General features: G+C 44.1%; 1 protein-coding gene and 1 long non-coding RNA gene across 4 annotated transcripts in view; both read left to right on the plus strand.

Annotated features, from left to right (window-relative positions):
- The window catches only part of LOC139599362 (uncharacterized), a 19,676-nt gene extending 9,794 nt beyond the window's left edge, over positions 1-9,882 (plus strand). For 2 of the 3 annotated variants that reach the window (XR_011682216.1, XR_011682218.1), the window contains exons 2-4: positions 3,733-3,906; positions 8,092-8,298; positions 9,405-9,882. This is a non-coding gene — a long non-coding RNA (uncharacterized lncRNA). Of the gene's footprint in view, positions 1-3,732; positions 3,907-8,091; positions 8,299-8,470; positions 8,697-9,404 lie in introns of those variants that run through there. The other variant, XR_011682217.1, reaches the window with a different exon arrangement.
- A 1,382-nt stretch (positions 9,883-11,264) lies between these two features.
- PRELID3B (PRELI domain containing 3B) lies at positions 11,265-16,588 on the plus strand. The gene is given in 7 exon segments (XM_071446598.1): positions 11,265-11,422; positions 12,029-12,197; positions 12,544-12,633; positions 13,001-13,071; positions 13,828-13,930; positions 14,602-14,668; positions 14,671-16,588. Coding segments are annotated over 7 exon segments (666 nt in total). The 5' UTR covers positions 11,265-11,390; the 3' UTR covers positions 14,805-16,588.
- Positions 16,589-22,571: the final 5,983 nt, after the last annotated feature.

Consider the following 22,571-nt stretch of genomic DNA (forward strand, 5'->3'; position numbering starts at 1 on the left):
TTTGCAGATAAGGATCTCGGCAACTCAGGATGCAGGAACATGGGAAAAGCACAAAGAATCGAGAGTACCAGCATTGCTAACAACTGGTATTACTTAGCAGGGACATAATTCATGTTTTGAAACAAAAAGTGACACTGCACTGTCTGTGGCTCTATGCACTCTCCTACCATCCTGAAATTGTTCCTGTGCTGCCTTCTAGCACTTTCCATTTACTTGTTACCATTGCCTATTTGAGGTGCTCACAAAGCACCCTAAGTGCAAATCCTGCACCTCTGCCCTTTCTTTCCTGCCCCTCCTGCCCTCAGCTGAGGACAGAAAGCAGCTGAATTCCCTGCATGGATGTCCCACCACTCCTTGTGCTGAGCCCCAGCCAGAGACACACTGGAACTGGAATCAAATTAAAGCAGTTTAAAAAGTTTAAGAGGTGGACAGACAGAATGTCTGGATCCCACACTGGTTTTAGAAAAACAAGCTCAAGAGAGTCACCAGCCTAAAATCTAGGCTTGGCAAAAAGGTGACAAGTGGCTAAATACAAATAAGTGTGAACTAGGAAGTCTCTTTAATCTAAAATATTAGTTCCTGTTTTTCTGCATGGATTTCTGTGCATCCTGGAGGCTCAGACATTCTATTGCCATAGAAACAGTATCCTGTGTCTCTGAGGACCTGCTGTAGCTGGGTGCTGTTATGGCAACAGTCCTCTGAACAGCTCAACTCACGTCTGTACTTCAGTGATTGTGTTTGTAAAGATCCATTACTAAATCCTCCTTGCAGGATTCATTTTAATAAACTAATTCCCTGAAGTACATGGAAATTTAATAAAACCCTCAAGGCTTCTCTAAATTATAAATACAGCAATGGAAAAAAATATAGAATTACCTTGCCCTTTCAATAATCCCTGCCATCAGCAAAGGTTTGGGGGGAAGATGGGTCTGTCCTCCCCAACAATCATTAACAAAACTACTTCAGAAAAGCAAATTGTGATGCCATGTTCTGTGCAAGGGCTCCTTCACACACCCATCCTATGTGCCAGCATGGAAATGAAATTCAGAAAATAAGAAGGTGCAGGGAGAAAATGTGGCTCACATGACTGAACTGGGAATTCTCACATTTTAATTCCAGGTGAACTGTTCTTTGTCTCAGGAAAGCCACCCAAGGCAGATTTCAGAAAAGAGAACATGTGAGTTGGAAGCTCAACTCCCACTAATTTTTTCCTGGGAATTGAGTCCTTAGCTGATCCTAGAAAATCTCCTCAACATTTTCATATTTGTAACATCTGAGATACTACTACTTACATATTTCACTAGAGTTCTGTGGGCATGAGTATTTTGTATTTTCTTCAATAAAACCACCAAAGAATCAGGAACACTAAAACAAACCAACTAAAAGGTGCTGCTCAGGTAAATAGCCAGCTGTAAAGAGCTTCCTGCCCAATTACATTGATTTTTCCATGTAGTTACTGCAACTTAAGACTGTAAATTCACACTTTTATCTTTATCTTTTTTTTTTTATTTAATCAAAATAATTTACACCAAGAAGGTCCTTTCCAACCCAAACCATCCTAGAAGATTATATCCTATCTCTTTATTCCTACATCAAATACTGGTTATTATGGCTTGTAAAGAGAACATTTCCTAACACTGAATATCTGAATATCTCTGATTACAATTTATAATGTATAAAGAAATCCCCCAAACATAATGAATTTGTTAGTATAATTCAAATACCTCCACTGTACTTCAGGGAAGCAGGAAAACAAAAGCTACTCAGAAATTATCAGTTTTGAAACCCAGTCTTTTCCCCTCTTGAGAGGGATGCAGTGATACCAATATCATCATCATCATCATCAACATCTATTTTTTTCCTTTAAAATCTTTACAGCCTCTTTTATCAGCAAGGATTAAGATATGTGACACTCTGAAACACACATTTACAAAGGGAACAAACACTGAGTTTGGAGTAAGCAAATTAAATAAGTTTTAGTTGCTGCTGATACTGGGTTCTCTCCAAGTTTTGTGATTAATGAAGCTTTGTGGAGGCTTTTTATTAATACCATCATTTTCCTTTAGAAGTCTCCTTGCCTGCTGCCCCCTCACTGATGGACCTGGCAGCAGCAGCCCCTGGCTGAGTTCTGCTCAGGAGTGTCCAGCTGGTCACACAGGGTTTGTTCCTCCTCTTCCTGTGCTGCTCATCCCACTGCACACTTGGGAGCTCCTGGCTTTGAAGACACATGGAGTGCACACCTTGATTAAAAAGAAGAGCTGTGCTCTTCATCTTGCCTTTTCAAGACTTTTATTTTTAATAATTACTGCTTTACAGGATTATGTGTATTTAGAGAGCTCCTGGATACTCACAATTTTTCATCACTAGAAAGTGTATATAACAATTCCTCTTATTTCTGAGCAGGAAAACCAAAAGTTGACACTAAGAAGCTTAAACTCCATTTTTGCCATCTTATTAATCATGAACCTGCTGGATATCCTATTGAATCAGTGCACTAGAACTGAAATATATGCAGCAACTTGGAAGTGGTGCCTAAATGACTCCATTTAGAGAAAAAATAAATTGAGGCAGCTAGATAGAAAGTGCTTTAATGTACACTATGCAAGACCTAGATATGAAAAATTGCATTTTAAATGGTTTTGTGAAAAGAGTAGTCAATGCTAAAACGAGTATTCAATTAGTTTAAAAAATATTTTTAACTTCAGTTTGTAGCTGTCTGTTAACATTTTGGACTCTGTACTCATGTAACAGAGAACATATATCCATCCTCAGGAGATGGATTAATCCAAGCTGACTTAATCATACTGGGATAAATTGGATGATTTCTCAGTGCATGGAATTCAACTTTTTCTTTTTTTATTTATACACGTGGCTTATTCCTCTTATTCTTGCTGAAACACTAAATTGCAGACAGCTTCGTTTCAGCAGCACATTAAGTCTAGGCAGTACAATGGTGAAAAAGCTATTTTCTCCCAAAGGGCTCTCTAATTAATCATCACTAATGAAGCTCTGCTAATTAACAATAATGGGGGTTGTGGATGGCCTAGAAGACTCTGAGGGCTGAGTCCAGGCTGTGAGGATTTTGCTTCCAGTCCTTCACAAGTGCAACCCACCCAGGGCTGCTCTGCAAATGGATTTTTAACAGCTCATATGTTCTTGTAATATTTACTAAATTCTTAGACCCTCCTCAAGTTGTTGCATATGTTTGACTCAAATCTGCTTGGTCTGTGTGCAGCAGGTTTGTGCAGGCCTGTTAAATGTGTTTGGCTTTGGATCAGGACAGGATGGAGTGGAGTTCTCTTGCAGGATTTCCAAGATTATAAGTATTCCCACATATTCCTCTCACTTTTCTTTAAGTGTTGTAATATTTCACAGCTAAGTACATGAAAAAGCCCCCATGGCCTGGGGTGTCAGACAGTGGCTACAGGAAATGCAGATTCAGGCATTTTCTCAAGCTGGACTCTGACAGTTTTGATCACAACATCTCATGGCCTTGGATTTTGATTTTTCCTAAATGGAATCTATGACTTTTACATTAGTGAAGATTTTATGGTGTCTGCTTACTTTACAGTTTAAAATGTTATTACAGCATACCATGTAAGAAAATACTTTTGTCCCAGCTGTGCATGAAGAGTATTCTGTTACTTTATTTGCATGGAAGATCCTTGCATTATGTTTCCATTTCAAACTCTCCTATTTGATTAATATTTTTTATTTCTTTTTCTTTTATAGTTTATCCCCTAGGTTGGATGAAAGGAACTCATGAGAACTACTCAGAAGGCTTTTTGGAAGAGAGAAGTATTTTTAGTGGAGCTACAAACAGGAAACCACCAGTGGCCAGATAAGATATTAAAAATTTAAAACTGTCAAAGCACCTCATCCCCAGAAGGACAAGGATCATTTCAGGTGCAGTTTTTGACTTCCATGCTTGCTTTTTCCCTGTGACTTGTCAGTCCTGTCCATACATTTCTTCCCAGTTTGGGGTTGGGAATTCCCACTGTCAGGCCCAGATGAGAGGCTGGGACTGAGCCTTAAACTGCTGTTCCTGTTAAAGATCTGAGGACTGTAGTTCCAGAGAGGAGGTTTTGTGTTCTCAGCTGCTGAGACTGCAAAGCAGGAACAAACACAATCCCAGCACTAAGGACAGCAGAAATACTCTCAAATCCAGGACCCACCTGTTCTCTGGCCCACAAAACTTAGAACAAAAACAATTCAATGTCTTGCCTTCAGCAGAGCTGGGTGGTCAGCCTCAGGCACATGAAAGCCTACATGCCTCAAGGCTGTTTTTTATTATTGATTTGATCCTTATCCTGGTGACAGTTAGGCATTGCCTTGGTGACAAGGAGGATGTCAGCACTGATGACTAAGGGGCCACTTCCATGTGGTACTTTGTGTATGACAACGTCACAACTTTTATTTTCAGGTTGTGGTTTCTTGAAACCATGTCCAAAGATAGCTGATGGAGCACAAGATTTCTGAAACAAAGAGTTTGACAGAAATTTTGGACAAGGGAACAAGGTCTGAAGACCATGAGTTATGTTTGTGATTTAATACATAATTCTGACCATGACCTGTCATCACTGGTCCTTCAGGCTTTGCACTGAAAGTTGCACCCAACAAATGTTTGAGAGCACAGTGTTTTTATAAGAACTGTTGTCATCTTTTGAATTACACAAGAATCACTGGGAGAGAAACATGATTATCTCCAAACAACACAAAATCATCAGCATTTTCAAAGTACTTTAGAATTTGTAGTTTTGTCTTTAATTGTGCTGTTACTGTGCTTGCTCATGAGTTGTGGGTGATAACATGTGATCATCATCTGCCTACTTGATCACATGCACGTTTGTGATGCTTGCAAGAGCAAACTTTATTGGCTGGGATCTGTCACACTCCCAGTTTCAGAGACTGTTTCCCAGACAACAGCACAGTCCCCTTGATCCACGAGCCGTGCACCACCGTGGACCTGAGCTCAGTCTAACACCTGGTGGCAGCTGCTGCTCCCACTCCTGACACAGACAAGATGTGTGTAGAGCCATAATCCAACTGCCTGAACTCTGAAAATCAAGGAAACTGCACAACCTAAATTAAAAAGTCAAAATGAGTCAAACAGCACCTACCTTGTTACAAATTCTGAGTCAGTTTTTAAATTGAAACCAGATCGTTCTTTGCAAAAGCCATTTAAGGGCCATGTACTACCTGTTTCAGTCCTCTGCTGCCAAACATAAAGGCAAGCACAGCTGTGCAAGGTGGTAAATCATTTCTCTGTAGTAATTGGAGTGTTAAAACAAAGGAGCCCAGAGGGCAGGTGGAAGAGTGAGTGTCAGAGGCAGCTCAGGCCAGCTGGGTGGGATCCTGTGTGCAGGGCGTTTACATTTTGGATGTTGTCAGGTGGGGGAGGAAGCTGATAAGAAAAATAATTATTTGCATTCAAATTATATAAACAGTGCCAGAGCCTGGTTAGTGTAGGCAGTGTTAGACAGAGTGTTTCCCAACTGCAGGAGATGTATCACATGCTGGGTAAGGAAGGTATATGAGGCAACAGCACTCTGAAGGTGTGCAGCTCTAAGCCTCTTGGCACATTTTATGGCAGGAAAATAAAACAAAAAGGATCTGAAAATCAAATGGTTGTCCCAGATCATTCTATTAAAAATGCACATTTTTAATGTGACCTAACTTAAACTCTGTGTTGTGAGGCAAAGATAATGTCTGGGTTTGAATTTATTGGGGGAAGGGGGCAGGATATTGGTGGGATTTGGGCAGGGTTCTTCAAGGTGTGCAGGGGCATTTGGGGAAGGGAGAGATGTTAAATGGCAGGTAACAAAATCTCAGTCTCCTCTTGATGTTCTTAGCTCCAATCAGCTAAAACTAAGTGGCTGTAGCAGTATCACCAATCAGCAGGGCAGATCCCAAGCTGTCCTTCCACATCAGCTGGCCACAGGTTTCTGAAGATCTTATCACTAATTTTTTTTTGTTTTCACTTGTTGAGAATGACTTCAGATGTGAGTGGAATATTAAATGATTTTGCTTATTGATCCTGTGATGCTCAGTCTGAATCCCCTGTAGGTTTGCAGAGGGGCTCTCTGGTGTGTGCCATTCCCTCTGTGGGCACTGTGGGAGAAGCACAGGAGGATCTATGGGAGATTTACACCTTCTATAGCACTCTTTCATATCCCTTCTGACTGCAACTCTGCTTTCAGAGCTTCTCCAAGAAAAAGCAAATCCATGGTCAAGATGAAGAGGCCATTCTCTCTCCAACCAAAGACTGCCTAATATTTTTTAATATCCCTCCCTCACTTTCTCAAGAAGTTGAGAGCTTCTTCAACTGCATTCTGTGAATGATGTTCTTGGCTTTTCCCTTAAGTACCAAACACTCTTATCTGGCACTGAGTGCACAGGTTCACAACAGGACATTTGCACTCTGAATTGTTCTCAGGTTACCTGAGAGCAGCTTGACTGAAATCACATCCCAGAGAGATGTGCAGTGTAATTGTAGCTGTGGTGACCAATATCTGCAAAGGGGAGAAAAGCTGCTTCATCACGGATGAGGACTTGTGCAAATAGAAATCCAAAAGCCAGTTCTCACAGGGACACACAGGGAGTGGAATACACAGACAACACGTGTGATCCAGCCCCCTCTCGTGGTTTTTCCACACAGAAGGCAGGAATTGACTCCAACTGATTTCTTAGTAATGATATGAACACCTGCATCTCTTCTCTGAAAGCTGATATGGTTACTGGCATTTCACTGCTTCTTAGGGAGTGATAGGTATTAGTCTGAGGATAGAAAATTATAATCTGTAAAAATTTTTATTTGTATTTCCTAGGCAACTTGATGGCTATTTCTGGTAGAATATGAAGGAGTAAGGGAAGGAGATTTGTTGGCTATTTCTATGAGCTGGTTTTTCTTCAAACTGAGGGAGGAAGCAAATACTACAGGGTAGAAAACAAATTCTTCTGGTCAACTGATAAAGTGCAGAAACAAACACAGGCATTTGGTGTCCTGCACTGCTCTGTGTTTTAATTGAATTGAACAGAATTGCATGATACAAACAAGGCAGTGCTTGTCAGCAGGTGAAGAACAAATGCACGGAACTGAGAGAACTGCTGCAGGTCTGGCTAAAGCCAAGCTGGTTCCAGTGGGTGTTTTGGGGTGCACAGCACTGGCCAAATCAGCCCTGATCAGTTGTTCTTGCTCTGCAGCACCAGCAGGGCCTTCCTGTCATTTCCCCATGTCATTTATGGCTCACTGTGCAAACAGAAATTTGGGTGCCTTGTTCCTCACAGGGCTCATCCTGGCCACGTGATGAGCTGTCCCAGAGCAACAAGAGCAGCAGCCCAAGGACAGAAATAACTGTCCTCAGGTGGCACCAGGGCAGCTCCCCCAGGGCAGCTCCCCAGCCTGGGCAGCGCTGCAGAGCAGCTGCCCTGGGGCGCTCCGGCAGCGCAGCTCCCCTGCCCCAGGCTGGGAGGCTCAGGGAGCTCAGGGCTCCCAAGTGCTCTGTGCTGCATTCTGGTCCTTCCCCTGCCCTGGGCCAAAGGAGGGCTCCAGGCCTCAGGGATGAGGAATTTAGGACAACATCTGTTCTGAAGGAAGGTGAAGGGCTTTGGGGTGGGAGGGCAGATTGCTGCAGCAGTGGCAGTGAAACTGTTAATGCCTTGCAAAGGAGGTAAAACTGGTAAAGAATGCTGGTTACTTCAATAAAATACATTCTCAGTATTGAAAGGGAAATAATTTTATTCCATTTATGTTTCTCTGAAGAGACAAAGAGATGCACCAAAGCATGTTAATCCCTGCTACAGTGTGAGCTCTGTTCTGACCTAATAAAGGTCTCATCATGGAAACTCATTTGTGCCTAACACCACTTTTCCAGAATGTTCTGTAGCGGTGGCATTTCCTCATTGGTGTCTTCTTTAGATATTAATCAGAAATCTGGAAAGATCAAAATTACTTGAACAAAACTCCTATTAAAGTATGGGCAAAGCTAGAGGAGTAGGTACCTCCCTGAGTTATTGCTGTGCTTTCTTTCTGTCAAGAAAAGTATTTTTTTATTAAAAGCACCATTTGATTGATGTGACCTTGTCATGCAGGGATGCATTATGACTTGCCAGGAATTAATGAGCCAGTTCTGGAAGCACTGAAAAGGAGCTCTGCTATCCAACAAAAGTTTTCTCTGAGAAGTACATTCAGGAAAATACAGCCAAACACGAGGAGGCTGATCCTGAACTGACAGCTGATGAAAGAGTGTTTGTAGCTGGGCAGCCATGAGGAATTGTACCATGGAAGTCACTGAAGAGGTATGTCTGGAAAAGAAAACATTGACAATATTCTATCATTTCAACTGCCAGATTGACAGAGGGAGTGGGAATTTGTTTTTCCAGCTCAAGAAAAGAGCAAAACTTTTGAACGGTTTTGATTAATATTGCCTGTGAATACCAATATTTCACACCAATAAAACTTGGATTTCAGATCAAGGAACTGCTGTGTTACTGCAGCACAGCCATATTTCAGAATATCACAGGGGGGAAATACACCACAAAATACAATTTTCTGAAGTGTAAGAAACACCTCAGCTGGCATGTGAAAAGTGCAGAGCTGTGATACCTGAAGCAGAGCAGCAACCAGAGCCCCTGCAGGGAGCACAGCAGGTGAGCTCAGAGCCTTCCCCTCTCACCCCTCCCTGAATCATCCCCTGCAGTGTCACCTCTGCACAGCTCAGCTCTGCTGACCCATGATGAATGGCACTCCAGGCATTCATTTCCCTCCGAAGTGCAGCTTGAGTCACTGCCATTGTCACCAAACCCTTCCCAGGGTGGAATTCAGTGACATTTTGTGCTGCAGAGTGCCCTGGCTGATCTCTGGAGCAGGGCTCTGAACCAGGGTGCTGTTTGCTTTCCAAATAGAAACACAATACCTGTATTTTTACACAGTAGTGTAGGCCTGATTGGGTTTCACAATCTGGGGTTTTGGTACCCACTATGGAGAGCAGGAATGATCTGGATACAATGCTGCAGATAAAGAGACTTTGGGGCTGTGAGTTACTTCCTGATATTTATGCTTTTTGATCAAAATTAGAAGGTTTTTATGAGGCTGCTTAAAGGGGACAAGTCACACCTCCCTGCTGGCAAACATGGGTCTGGCAATACAAAATCTTCATGCCTCATTGAGCAGATTTATTGCTTGGGACCCCAGAGCACTTTCCCACAGAATTCCTGGAGCAATTTCCAGTATTCCAGTATTTCTTAGCTATGCCAAGGGGATTGCTCTGCCAAAATCTGAAACATAGAATCACAAGGCCCATTTCAGGCATCGGTTGTACCTCGCAGCTGTGAGCAAACAGCCCCTGAAAGGCACATAAGGAATCTCATCACGGGTTTCCACAGGTTTTTGTGTTCTCTTGTAGGTGTCCATCATCATCCTCAGTGATCATTTTGGTACTGCCTGGGACTGGACAAACTCAACTGACAGAATGTTTTCTTTTATTTCAGTTATTAGATAGATACTGACAACACACAGGGGCAAAGCTATTGGATTTTATGGTATTATAATGTATATAAATAATTCTAATGTTTAGGATGTGCCACTTTTTATTCTGCAGTTACAAATGCGCATTTCATTTTCCTAAAGTCTGGCTGTTTTATTTATAATTGTGTTATTTCTCTTACAGGACAGGTTTATAAGTAGTTCCACACTTGGTATCACTCAGATATAGAAAGCTACTTTAACAAATCTCCTGTTAAAATAGCCTGAAGTTTACATGAGCAAGAACTGCTGAAATCTAGCTCCTAATCTGCACCATATGTTGGCATGCCTCCTTCTTGGAGATGACATTTTGCTTTGCTTCCAGTAGATAACTTTTCTTTTAAAGAAAAAAAACCTGACGAGAGGCTACAGGCAGCCTGATGGATAAGGGATGGATAAGGGATGGATAAGGGATGGATAAGGGATGGATATCTGCTGCAGTGTCCCTGCCTGTTTCAGGGTCACTGCCTTCCACAACTGTGTCATGCTGACACCTCTCAAAATGCTTTGCATTTTTAACATCCTTTGCAAAATTCTCCAGTTGCAAAAATCACTCGGTGGGTATCGAGGTACAATGGATTTAGAGCTGCCTCACAATCTCCCAGCAGTAACTCTGTCCACTCTGGCAGATCAGCAGAGTTAGCCACGCTCAGGAATAATGAGGTGAAGGAGTCAGGGAATATAGAATCAAGACAGGTATGTCCAGCAAAAATTTATTAGCTTAACAGCTCTCAGTTAAGGATTTGCTACTGGCTGAACCCGGTATTTCTCATTAAACAGCAGTTTCTCTGTAACAAAGCTGCTGATTTATGTTGGGATGCACAGGGGACATTTACTGCCGGTGAGCGCTCCCCGCCTGGCTGGGGTTCCTGGCACGGCCGGCGGTGTCAGCTCCGTGTGATCCGATCTGTTTCGGGGAAGGTTCCCCTGTGCTTTTCCACTGAGGCTATTTCTGTGCGGTGAGGGGCGCACAGAGGTCACTCGGTGTCTGTGCACGAAGCGCTGCCGCTGTTTGTCACCAACACCGCTCGCTCCGAGCCACGGCACCCGGCACTGACGGGAGGGTGAGCACGAAGCGCTCGATGGCGCCGAGCCTGGCCCGTGGCTGTGTGGGTGCGTCTGGGGCCGTGCCGAGCCTGGCCCGTGGCTCTGTGGCCGCGTTTGGGGCCGCGCCCGCTGCTTTACGAGCGCCGTCAGCGCCGCTGCTTCATCCCCATGACCGGAGGCGCTCGGCAGCAGCCCCAGCGCTGCGGGTTATGAAACCCTTACGAAACCTCTTACAAAACCCGCCGGGCCGGGCCGGGCCGGGCCGGGCTGGGCCGCGCCGCCGCTCGCGTGACGTCACACCCGCCTGCGCGCCCCCTGCCGGCACAACGCGGGAACTGCCGTGCTATGACGTCATCGGCCACCTGCGGCCGTGCTGTGACGTCATCGGGCACACGCAGCCCCGGCACCGCCGTGCCTGGGTAAGGGGCGAGGGGCGGCGGGGTCGGGCTGGGCCGCGCGAGCCCCGGCCTGACCGCAGCGCGGCTCACAGACCGCACCCGCCCGTCTTTGCGCGATGGGCGGCGGAGCCGGCGGTGCCACGCCCGGGCGCGCCCTTCACGCCCAGCCCAGCCCAGCCCAGCCCAGGCCGAGGGTCACGGGCGGCGCCCGGGGCCGCCCCAACCTCACCCCGAATGTCCCCGGCCGGGCACGGCCCCGGTCACGCGGGACGCGCCCCGTGACGTCAGCGCGGCGCCGGGCGGCGATTGGCGGGCGCTGTCCGCGCAGGCGCGCGCCGCCGGCGGCAGAGCCGGGCCCGCGGAGCCGAGCGGCGGCAGCGGCGGCTCCGGAGCGCAGCCGGGCCGGGAGCGGCCCCGCAGCCATGAAGATCTGGACCTCGGAGCACGTGTTCGAGTGAGTGCCGTGCCGTGCGGGGAGGCGGCGGGAGGCGGACAGGCCGGCCCCGAGAGCGGGGGGCTTTTTCCGGCTGGCCGGGGGCTGTGGGGCTGCACCGGGCCAGGGCCGCCCCCGGGCGCTCCGGGCCGCGGCCTCTCGGCTCCCCTGACCTTCCCCCGGGCTGGGGGAGGCTCCCGGGGCCGGTGCTCGGGGCTGCGGAAGCTCGGCAGGGGCTGAACCTTGCGGGGCCAGCGCGCTGCCGGCTCCGAGCGGCGTCCTTGTACTGCCCCCGGCTCCCGAACACCGTGAGGGCCTGCCCGGTGCCGAGCGCTCCAGACTCCTGTGTTAAAATAATCTGAGGGAGAACTCGTTGGAGGGAAGTAGAAACTTTATTAAATCACTCCAGTATTATGAAAATCGGGATAAAGTGCAGTCTTTTGGCATTGTGTCACAGGGAAAAAAATCTTTTCCAGTTATAACAGAACCAGCACACCCAGTTAATCAGGTATGTTGTGTTTTCATGTGCGCTGCCCACTCAACGAAATAGAGGTTTTTCTTCAGGGAAGGACACAATCCTATTGCAAGCAGAGTGTGCAACTTGGTGTCCTGCTTGTGTTTGTGCAGTCACCCCTGGGAAACTGTGATGACAGCTGCCATGAGGAAATACCCCAACCCCATGAACCCCAGCGTGGTGGGCGTCGATGTCCTGGACAGGCACGTGGATCCCAGCGGGAAGCTGCACAGCCACCGGCTCCTGAGCACCGAGTGGGGAATCCCGGCCATTGTGAAATCGGTGGGTGTTGTGTCACAGGCCACAAAGGGACACCGCAGGGAGGGGAAGCTCCTGAGCCAGCTGCTGTAATAGATGTGTATCATTTCACAACTGTAATGGTTTAAAAGTTTAATGGCTTAAGCATTAATGTATGGGGAAAGCTTAACAGTGACCCTACAGCCAAATCTGCACCTTAGGCTGCTTCCATCTGGAAAATGAGATCTACCTCAGCTGAATAGCTTTGTTTTAAGCTAAACCCTAACTGTGCTCTCTTGGTGTCTGTTCAATGCATAACCACTGCATTTAAAGGCATGAAGAATTGCAGTGGGTTGTGGAATTGATGCCATCTCTGTTTGCCTGTCTCCAGCTCATTGGTACCTGCAGGACAAGGACGTATGTGCAGGAGCACTCTGTTGTTGACCCTGTGAAAAAAACAATGGAGCTTAAATCCTGTAATGTAAGTAGTTGTGTTTGTGCCTCTCAAATGGAACACACCTTGTACTTATGAAAAGGAAAATCATCTTGAAAATAACTTGAGAATTGCATTGGAATAGTACAAGTTAAAGGTTTAAGTAACGTGGTTAGAGTTGATCAGTTCTGGTTTTCAGGAAAGAGCTGCTTGGCTTTTGGATCTTGTCACTGCTGAAGCTGTGAACACACTGATGAGCAGGAGGAGTTTTGGGGGAGGGGGTGGTGTTAAGAAAAAATGTTTTAAAGCCTCTTGGTGTAGGTGCACTGTGACTGTTTCCTAATCATGTGACATTTTGCTCTCTGTAGTATTCTGTTATTTGTATTAAAGGGTAATCCTGTCCTGTGTTCTGCAGATTTCATTTACAAACCTCGTGTCAGTCGATGAGAGGCTCGTCTATAAACCACACCCTCAGGAACCACACAAGTGAGTACCTCCCTGCTCTGAGATTGACTGGATTTTGCTTTGAAAATGTCCCTGGTTTCCCTTGATCAGAAGATGAGGGTTACATGGCTTTTATTTACAGGAGATTGTCTAAACCAGGATTCAATGGACTGTCACTTCATGCAGTGACATTGGTTCTGCTGAGCCCTGGGAGACTTTGTGTCATTCTGTGCTGGAGTCCAGTCCAGTCTAGTTCAGGGTGTGAATTTGTGTACATCTGCAGTTTTCAGCTCCTTGTTCCACACTGATAATGCCCTTAGCCTCTAATTCTAGAGGTTTGTGTTTTGGTGGTTGCTTGGTGTTTTAACTTAGAGCTTAGTGAATCTGTGCTGCTGGAAGTGGTGACAATTCTGAAAGATTGTTCTAGGGATTCTAACATGGGAGTTCTTTCTGTCATGATAGTCAGAAATGTTCAATCCCTATTGTTGAAGGGGATGTTTTAATACTTTTCCCAGTATACAGTAACTCCAGATCTGCTGTTTCCACTCTTAACATCCTTCTGCTAAAGATGGAAATGGCTGAGAGACACAAAGGGAGCCTTGGACTTGCCAGGCACCCTTGGGCTTAATTTTAGAGGTAGAAGCATAAAGCAATTACACAGTGTGGCAGTGGGTTGTGTTCAGGGGGCAAGAAGTTCTGTGTTACAGAGCAAAGCTGATGAGGGAATGTACTTGTGGGGGAGGAGGGGGTTTCTCTTTTAAACTGCTCAGAGTAATTCAGTTTCCTGCTCTGTTTCAGAACCATTCTGACACAAGAAGCAATAATATCTGTAAAAGGTGTCAGTCTCAGCAGTTACCTGGAAGGGCTAATGGCAAACACAATTTCCTCCAATGCTAAAAAAGTAAGTATGGCCTTTGTGTGAAATGTGTGATCACTGGCTAAATGTCAAAGGGAATAAAGATCTCTGGTTTACTTTTTGGCTTTGTCAGCAATCTTAGAAAGGAGCCACATGGTTCTGCTGCCTTTACTGCAGACACTGAATGCTCAGCATGCTGAACTTCCTCTCGTTTTCCTCTTGTGAATGGAGATAAGATAAATTGTTATTGGCAAAGCTCTCTGAATCTTCACTGGAGAAAACATCTTCAAGCAGTGTGACACTGTCATTCTTTTGCTGCCCTCTTGATGCCATCTGTTCATTTTTGCTGTCAGAAAGGATCTACATTCATACAGAATGTATGAACAGTCATGTGGGAGCAATGGAGCAGTATTTTAGCTGAGTCTGTCCTCTGGCAGTCCAGAGATACCTTGAGTTCAGCCTCGAGAATGATAAAGCAGGCTGGATAAAAAGTCTTTTGTGGATCATAATGTGAAAACTGCTGATATAAGGAATTGTTGTCCTGAAATCAAAGGCAGAACATGTTCAGTACTGCAGTTATTGAAATAACATCAGAGGCATGTGCTTCTGTTCCTTCCTCTTTCAACTACTGTGACTTCAGTCATTTTCAGTAAGAATTTAACTGATTGACTTATTCACTAAGATTTATACACCAATAAACTTTCCTTTAACTGCAGGGCCGTGAAGCATTGGAATGGGTAATTAAAAGACTGAATGCTGAAATTGAAGAGTTGGCAGCTTCAGCAAGAGGAACCATGAGGAATTCGATGGCAGCAGCAGCATTTGTAGAGAAATGATAATAGTTCTTAGAATCACTAATGAGGCTAAACGACCTGCAGCCTCTCTCCAGGCCTGGATACATGTATCCTTTGTTATTTAAAGGATGTGTGTATGAGGCACGTTATAAATTTAATTTGGAGAGAAGCTGGATTTTTCCCAAGGCTGAGGCTCAAAGGCTGTTTAATATATTGGGTCAGCTGGACCGATGAAGAAATAAATTTAAGTGTAGTTCCTGTATTTACATGAACACTAACTTATAATGTTTGCAGATATGAAATAGCCTCATTTAGTGCTGAGGCTGCATATGGTGGAGGACACTGGCATGTTAGGCTAACTTTTATTTTTTGTGTGACTTATGGACTACCTCTTTTGGGACCAAGCCCAAAATTAAGCAGAATGGTTGTTCCAGCATTGTTCTTTTTGTTGATTTTTGACAGTTGTGTGATACAACTTGGTTTAACAGAAAGCTTATTACTTGATGCTTGAAATATAAAAGAATGTACAAAATATTTTTTGATAACCTTTTTAACTTGACTGGTTGAACTAACACGGTACTCAAGTTGTTTTTCAGGCACTATAGGTAAAACATCAAAGTGTCTCTTACCTACCTACCAAGATCTAAATCCTGCTCCTAAATGCAACATCAATGAGCTGGGCATGCAGTACCTTAAAGTCAAATTTTATCTTAAACTTCTGCCACAAGTATCTCCATTTCTAAAAGCCCATTATGTAAAGGTACGATAAGCACAGAGCCTTAAAATCTTGTAAGCTGCTACAGTAGTAGGTGTTCACTTCAAAGAACCAATTAAAGACTAAAAAACCTTTGTGAAGGTGGCTGAGGAGATACCTGAACATAAAAGGAAATAATATTTAACAATATACTGTTGAGTTGATCAGAAATAACCTGCCCCATGCAGTGGCTGTTGTGTTGTGCTTCACTTGAACCTGAGTTCTGAGTTGCAGTTCCCTTCACCCTTTGAGCTGATTTGCCCCAGTCAAGGCCCTGTGCATTCTCAGGGGTTTCTCCTGGTGGTTCCTGGTGCTGTCACAGTCACTCCCTGAGGAAGGGAAAGGTCAGCCCTTGGCACGTGCTGGGCTGAGCCACTGCAGGCTCTGCTGGGCACTTCAGGGTGAGCAGGAAAAGGCAAAGGCACAGCCCAGAAGGAGCTGATGTGGTATTTTGGTGCCCAAGGCTTTTCCTGGAATTTTGTTTCTAAGCTTACAAGTGATTTCAAGGCTCTTGTAGCCTTTATGAACGGTAATGTCACCCTGCCCAGCATATTTGATTTTGCATGCCATTTCTGTTAGATCAAATTGCTTACAGAGCTTATTTTAACAAACAAGAACACTTCCATAAGGTGTGTGCTGGGGGAAGAAAACAGGAATATAGATATATAACTTTTAAAAATTAACTATTCTAAACAGAATATTTTTCTAAACAGAAATGGCTTGAGACTACCTTACTAATTTAAGTCATTGAGGTTTGCCATACTTTTACAGGAGATTATTACAACTGAAATAACATTTCAATTTTAAAAGTGTATGTGAAACTTTTGCAAAACTGTACCATCATTTCTGATGAAAATGCTTAGCTTGAAATTCATTTTATATGTTTGCTCAGTCATTAGCATCGTTTGATATTCTAAAGTCAGTTTTTTCATTTCCAAATTTTTCTGCACTAGGGACTGCATAGTAGAACTCACAGTTTGGCCTTGCACTGAAAAAAACCTTACTGTTTAATTTCTACAGGCATTCAACAACTTCTTGAAAGATAATACATTTCTTTCTTCTATTTTATTTATATGCCTGCATTCTCATTCTGTCAGAGTATGGCTTTCTGTATGTGGTCCTTTTTAAATAAAATTTTGTTTCAATTATAGCTAATTCCTGAAACTTTCTGATCTATATGTGTTTTAGAGCTATGAGGTGAGTAATCTAAAATGAGAGGGCTGAAGGTGAAGAAATCCATGGAGTGAGTGGCTGTTTTTGAGATGCATATCCTAAAATGCACATTCACAGCTTGCTGTGGAGCATCCATGCTGTGGGAAGATTGTCACGGGCTGGGAGCTGTGTTCAGCTTTGCTGCAGCCACTGTGGGCTGCTGTGGGTGGGTGCAGCTCCAGGGGAGAGGGGCAGGGCAGGGAGGCTCTGGGGCTGGAAGGAATGGAGGAAATGGGGAGGAGAAAGCAGCTACAGCTGGAGGAACAGAACTGAAGGGCCAGGAGGAAAGAATTTTAAAAAAGGGGAAAGGGATGCAGGAAGTGGAGGGGCAGAGGTGGAGGAATGTGATGTGAGCAGATCAGTGCTGAGGGCTCTGATGGATCCCTGCCCACCAATGGGCACCAGCCCCTGTTCAGCCACAGCTCTGAACCACAAGTGCCAGCCAAGGGTTTGCTTCAAAAAAAACCAGAAAAATTGTAACCAGCATTTCCTACAACATTGCTGATCTGTCTCTTGTGGTCTGTACTTGCATTTGTATTTCCAATAAATGTCAAACATAGTAAACATGAGCCCCCACTGTGTGATAACTGCACCATTTCCAATCTCCTGGCCCTGACAGCACTGGGTCAAAGGGAAGGCCAGGAGCCTGCTGAGGTTCACGTTTATGGAAGAACTGAAGAGTGCTGCTGAAGAGCTCGTGTGGAAGCAGTGAGTCACTTTAGAATCCTTCCTTTTCTTAAGGTGGAGGTTGTTCTTTCACTTGCCTCAGGATCTGTTAATTTCTATCCTAAATAACTCCATAGCTGTGCTTTACCTGTTGCTGTAGAACTGAATTATTCTAAAGGTAAGGCTACATGTTACAACCAAGCTGAACTCATTGCTTTCCTTAGGAGGACCATGGGCACCAGCTGTGGACAGAATACCTTACATCATGATGCTATTTTGTCATAACCACATTTAAAAAGTAACACAAGTCATTAACCACATGAAAAGAGGAAGTAATACACAAAATTTTTGAAACTTGAGTGTACCTGAATTCTCCTCTGCAGATCCTGGGTCCTCCTCAGGCCATTTATGCCAGATTTTGTAGAATGGACAGCTGAGACTTGGCTGACAATGCAAAATTATTTCTACTTTGAATCCAGGTGTCCAGAAGTTGAAAATTAACATCTTCATCAAGTAACCTTCAAAATACTGTCCTGTCATAGAAAGCAGCACAGAACTGAATCTCCCTCTCAAGATTGGAGCTGACTCCAGTCAGGTGTTTGCTGGCACTGTGTGCAGGGCTGTGCTCAGACAGGAGATTTAGCAGGGTGCTGGTGACTGGATTGTCATCAGCATGGCATCATTCCCAGGGGCTGTGCAGCAGATTAGGGTCAGAGCAGAGGGAACAGCAGAGCTTTACCAGCACAGCCCAGAATGGCTTACCCAGGCAGAGAAAGGAGGTAAATCCACAGCTACCCAAGGTAGGAAACGTTATTACTGACCTCTACATTTTGTACAAAGGTGACCGTAATTCCACATTTCTTGACAGTGTTATTTCATAGGAAAAAGTGCAGTAACTTCATTATTTTAAATTAAGACAGAAAGAACTCAGTGAAGAGATGATGGAATTTATAGACTGTTGGACACTGGCTTTTTATTGTATTGTAATTTGCCTTTTTTAATTTTTATTTCTCCCCTGTAAAATACACTTGAGAAAACTTTGAGATTAAAGGTAGTCACAAAGTTGAATTGCTTTTAGATAGCAAGGGATTTTTTTAAGGGGTTAATTACTTTTATGTTGTATTAACAATACAGGGCAGCAAGCAAATTTGTCATTTCATCATAAATAATGCATATTTGGAAAAAGTAATTTGTTTTGCCTTTTGATCTATAAACATTGTACTCTAGAAATAATTGCAACCATGTTGCAACAGCTCTTAAATTACAGCAGCATTATCTGTAAGTGTTAAATATATTCAGGAACTTTTGGGGGTCTTATCAATGGTACATAAGCAGCTCTGTTTTTAGCGTGGCAATTTTTGCATTGTGCTAAATCCCCACGATTGTGATGTTTGCACAGTGAGGGCCCCTCCAGCTCAGTGGCTGCTCTGCAGACACCTGCCTCAGTCAAGAGGTGACCTGGGGGGAGTTGCACCCGTGGTGATTAAGTTAAATCCATTACACACTCATCTGCACGTGGGTTGTGTAAGAACAGGGGCAAAGCTGGGGTGTGTTCACTGCAGCCTCCTGGACCTTGCACCTCTTGGTCCATAAAATGTGGCTGTGACGAGGGAAGAGCTTTTTGTGCTCCCTGTGCTGTTCTGGAGAGGCAGCCACGGGTCTGAGTGCTCTGAGCTTTGCAGCACGGGCTGGAGATGAGAGAAGGCAGCTGTGGATCAGCCTCTTGATCTACTCACACTATAATTAGATGCACCTTTTTGAACTGAAATTTAAGCTGTTCTGTTCCCTTCTTAATCATGTCTGCCTTCTACCACAACTTCTCTTTATGATCTTTTTATTAACAATTCAAAACTAGCACAAATAAAAAATTATTGTTACTATACAGGTTTTCTATCCAGAGGTATGAAAAAAAGGTAACAAAATAAGACCTCTTTTTATCTGATAACAGTTAGAACTGCTGTTGCTGGAATGTGTATTTCTCAGACACAGAATCAGTTTAGCACACTATTAGCTTCCAAAACCAAATCCTGCACATACTACAGAGAAAAACAAATCTGGTTGAGCAAGGACAGACATGCCAGGAGAGAAGACAGAAGACTGACTGCAAGTGTACATGTGATGCTGTACTGGTGCCCTGGAAAGGCACAATGTTCTCAATGATTCTGTGGGCTCCTATTACTGAGCTTTTCTGCACCAAAAGAGAAACTACTGAGACCAAGCACAGAGTTTGAATCATTAAAAAAAAAAAAAAAAAAGGGGGGGGGTAATGCTGTCTTTTTGTTTTGATGTGATGATAGAGATCTTTTGTTTAAAATGCTCCTGATTTAACACCCATCATGTTGGGGATTTATTTGGCTTTTCAGTGTCATCTCTTCAACCTACCTGGACCTACTTGGTCTCACTCTTTTGGCCTCCCTGGACCCCTCCAGTGCCAAGACTTTAGCCTCCTTGGAACTCTTTAAAATCCCCTTTTCAGATTCATTGGATTTATCCAGTCTGAGCTCTTCATCCTCTGTGGAATTCTCCAGTCTCACTTCTTCATCCTCTCTGGACCTTTCAAGTCTCACATCTTCATTCTCCTCAGACTTCTCCAGTACCTCCTCTTCAATTTCCTTAGAGCTCTCCAGTCTCACCTCTTCAGACTCCTGGGAGCGCTCCAGTTTCTCCTCTTCAGTGTCCCTGGACCTATCAAGTCCCACTTCATCAGGCTCCCCGGATCAGTCTGGTGACAGCTCCTCAATCTCTTTAGATCTCTCCAGTGTCACCTCTCTATCCACAGATTTCTCCAGCCCTACTTCTTCACTCTCCCTCGACCTCTCCAGTCTCACTTCTTCGTCCTCCACAGATGTTTCCAGTCACAGCTCCTCAGCTTCCCTGGACTTTTCCTGTACAATCCCTCCATGCTCCCCAGCTGTGGCTGAGTACAGCTCCTCCACCTCGTCGGAATCTCTAGACCTGACCGATTTAAACTATTTCATGTTTCAGCGCTCCTCTGGATTATCTTCATCAGCTCCTGAGGACGTTCCCAGCCTCATCTCTGCACCTTTCCTGGATGTCTCCAGCCTCACCTTCCAGGATGCTTCTCCCCTCAGTCCCTCAGTTTCTCTGGACATGTCCAACCTGACGTCCTTGGTTCCCCCAGACCTGTCCACGCTGACGTTCCTGGATGTTGCGAATCGCGCTGCGGCGGCTGCCCTGGACCTGTGCATCTAACCCTGCCCGCCCTCCCCTTCTCCCTGCAACCTCCCCCTGTCCTGCCACACTTCTCTCCTTCCTCTGCTCTCTCCTTTCTTCTCCTGCTGAAAACTCCTACCTGAGCAAAGTTTAGGGCTTTACAAAATGTCTCCTGGCATCTAAACTGGGCATGAAAACAGGTCCTGCAAATCTGTAACGGTGCCTTGGAACAGCTGCATAAACATCAATATTTATTCTGGAATTTTTGTAGAGCACAGTTTCTGTCACTGATTGATACCCACTCATGGCTGGTACCTCTCCCAAAGGCTTGGCTTTTTCAGTTCATGCTGAATTTTTATCTATCAAGACCAACAAATAGTAAATAGAGTTAAATGTGTAAGTAATTGCATCCAGGTTGTGTATCTCCATTATGGATTTGTATCTGAGTTAATTTCACAGAATTGCAGGCAGAGGCACACAGAGAGAGAAAATGTGGTGGGAAAAGAAGATTGTAGAGCAAAACTCAGGTGAGAAGTGGGTTAGGGAGAGGAGCCAGAGAAGCTGTGGGGCAGGAATAGAGGGGCATCTAGCTGGGAAAAAGTGTCCAACTCTACTGGCATGATTTTTCTCTGCCCAGCCATCTGTGGGGCCTGGGCTGCCCAGGAGGCTTAAAATAATCTTAGTGCTAATTATTTTACCTATCAAATCATCAGGTGTTCCCATTAAAGAAGTGTTTGCATGTAACATCCCCTTTCTCAATATATGTAAGTACTGCATTACTTGTCTTGTATCAAATATGCTGCTTAAGTAGCACAGAGGGGCTTCCCAAAATCTTTGGTGCTCTCTTGTATATTTTTGTTATCATTGTTATGACTGGGGCTTCGAAACCAAATATATTTCCTTTCAATGTCACTGGCACCTTTCTGTGTTAAAAGTGCAGAAACATGTTTGTCATAACAAATATTTTTAATTCATTTAATTTCTGCAAAGTGGAAAGCTTTGCTCCAATATGCCACGTCTGTCACAAAATTAAAATATGTTTCACACAAAAATAAAGAAGAAAACAAATGTATGAAGTAAGACTTGTTTTCTGCCTCGTTTACACTACTGATTTCTTTAAAATTAATTAGGAACAATTGCAATATGTGTATTTAAGAAATTAATCCAAAATTCTATAGGAGCAGAGTTGTTTAGCAGTTAAAAAAATACAGATCACTAGTCCAGATCTCACTGGTGTATGCTGGACACAGACTGACATATCTGGTGAACAATTGTTCTTCTTGTTCTGGTGGCTCTTCCCTGACATTATCATGTGCGTTGTTAATTGCAAAGGTTCTGGACTAAATGAGATCTCTAATAAAGCTGAAAATTACTCTGTGCTTTAAAAATGGTTTGACTTTGGATGAAAGGAAATAAAGGAGAACAAGACACAAGCGCAAAGATTTGTTTAAAAGCCAGTATTTAATCTCCTTAAGTATTTTGTATTATTTAAACGGCCATTAGGTTAGGACCAAATTTCTCACCTATCAAAAATTATTTGAATCTTCTACTAGCTTTTTGCTTATTATATCTGGGAAACTGACTATTTTTTTCTTTGTGTCAATAGCTTCTAGTTTGCTATGTTGTCTTTTATGGGTTTGTTTAGAGGAAATTATTGAATTTCAGGTGTTTGTATCAACATCCAAAGGAAGCCCATGGCAAGGCACTGTGTCCCATGAGACAGAACTGTCACAGCCTGGCCACACACAGATCAAAATTAAAACACTCTGTTTAAAAAACATCACTGGCTCCATATGCTTGTAAAATGGTTTTCTTTTTAATATGTCATCTAGAAAAAAACAGGAAGCAATGGTACAGAGGGGTAAGAACAGATTTAGGTGCAAAAGACGCCCATTTAACTTGCTCGGATTCTTCGATTACAACAGGATTTCTGTGGAAGGAGTTAATGTGTAACTAACACAGGGCTCTATAAACAGCCACGAGCCTCACAGAAAACTTGGACTTTAACTTACGTTCTTTAGGTATTTGACATCTCGTGTATTTCTGGCAAATGACCAGCACCGAACCGACTGCCGTGGTTTTGACA

Source organism: Agelaius tricolor, unplaced genomic scaffold (genome assembly GCF_023055355.1).
Source record: "Agelaius tricolor isolate 1412-34295 unplaced genomic scaffold, bAgeTri1.0.p SCAF_23, whole genome shotgun sequence".
Classification (NCBI taxonomy): Eukaryota; Metazoa; Chordata; class Aves; order Passeriformes; family Icteridae; genus Agelaius; species Agelaius tricolor.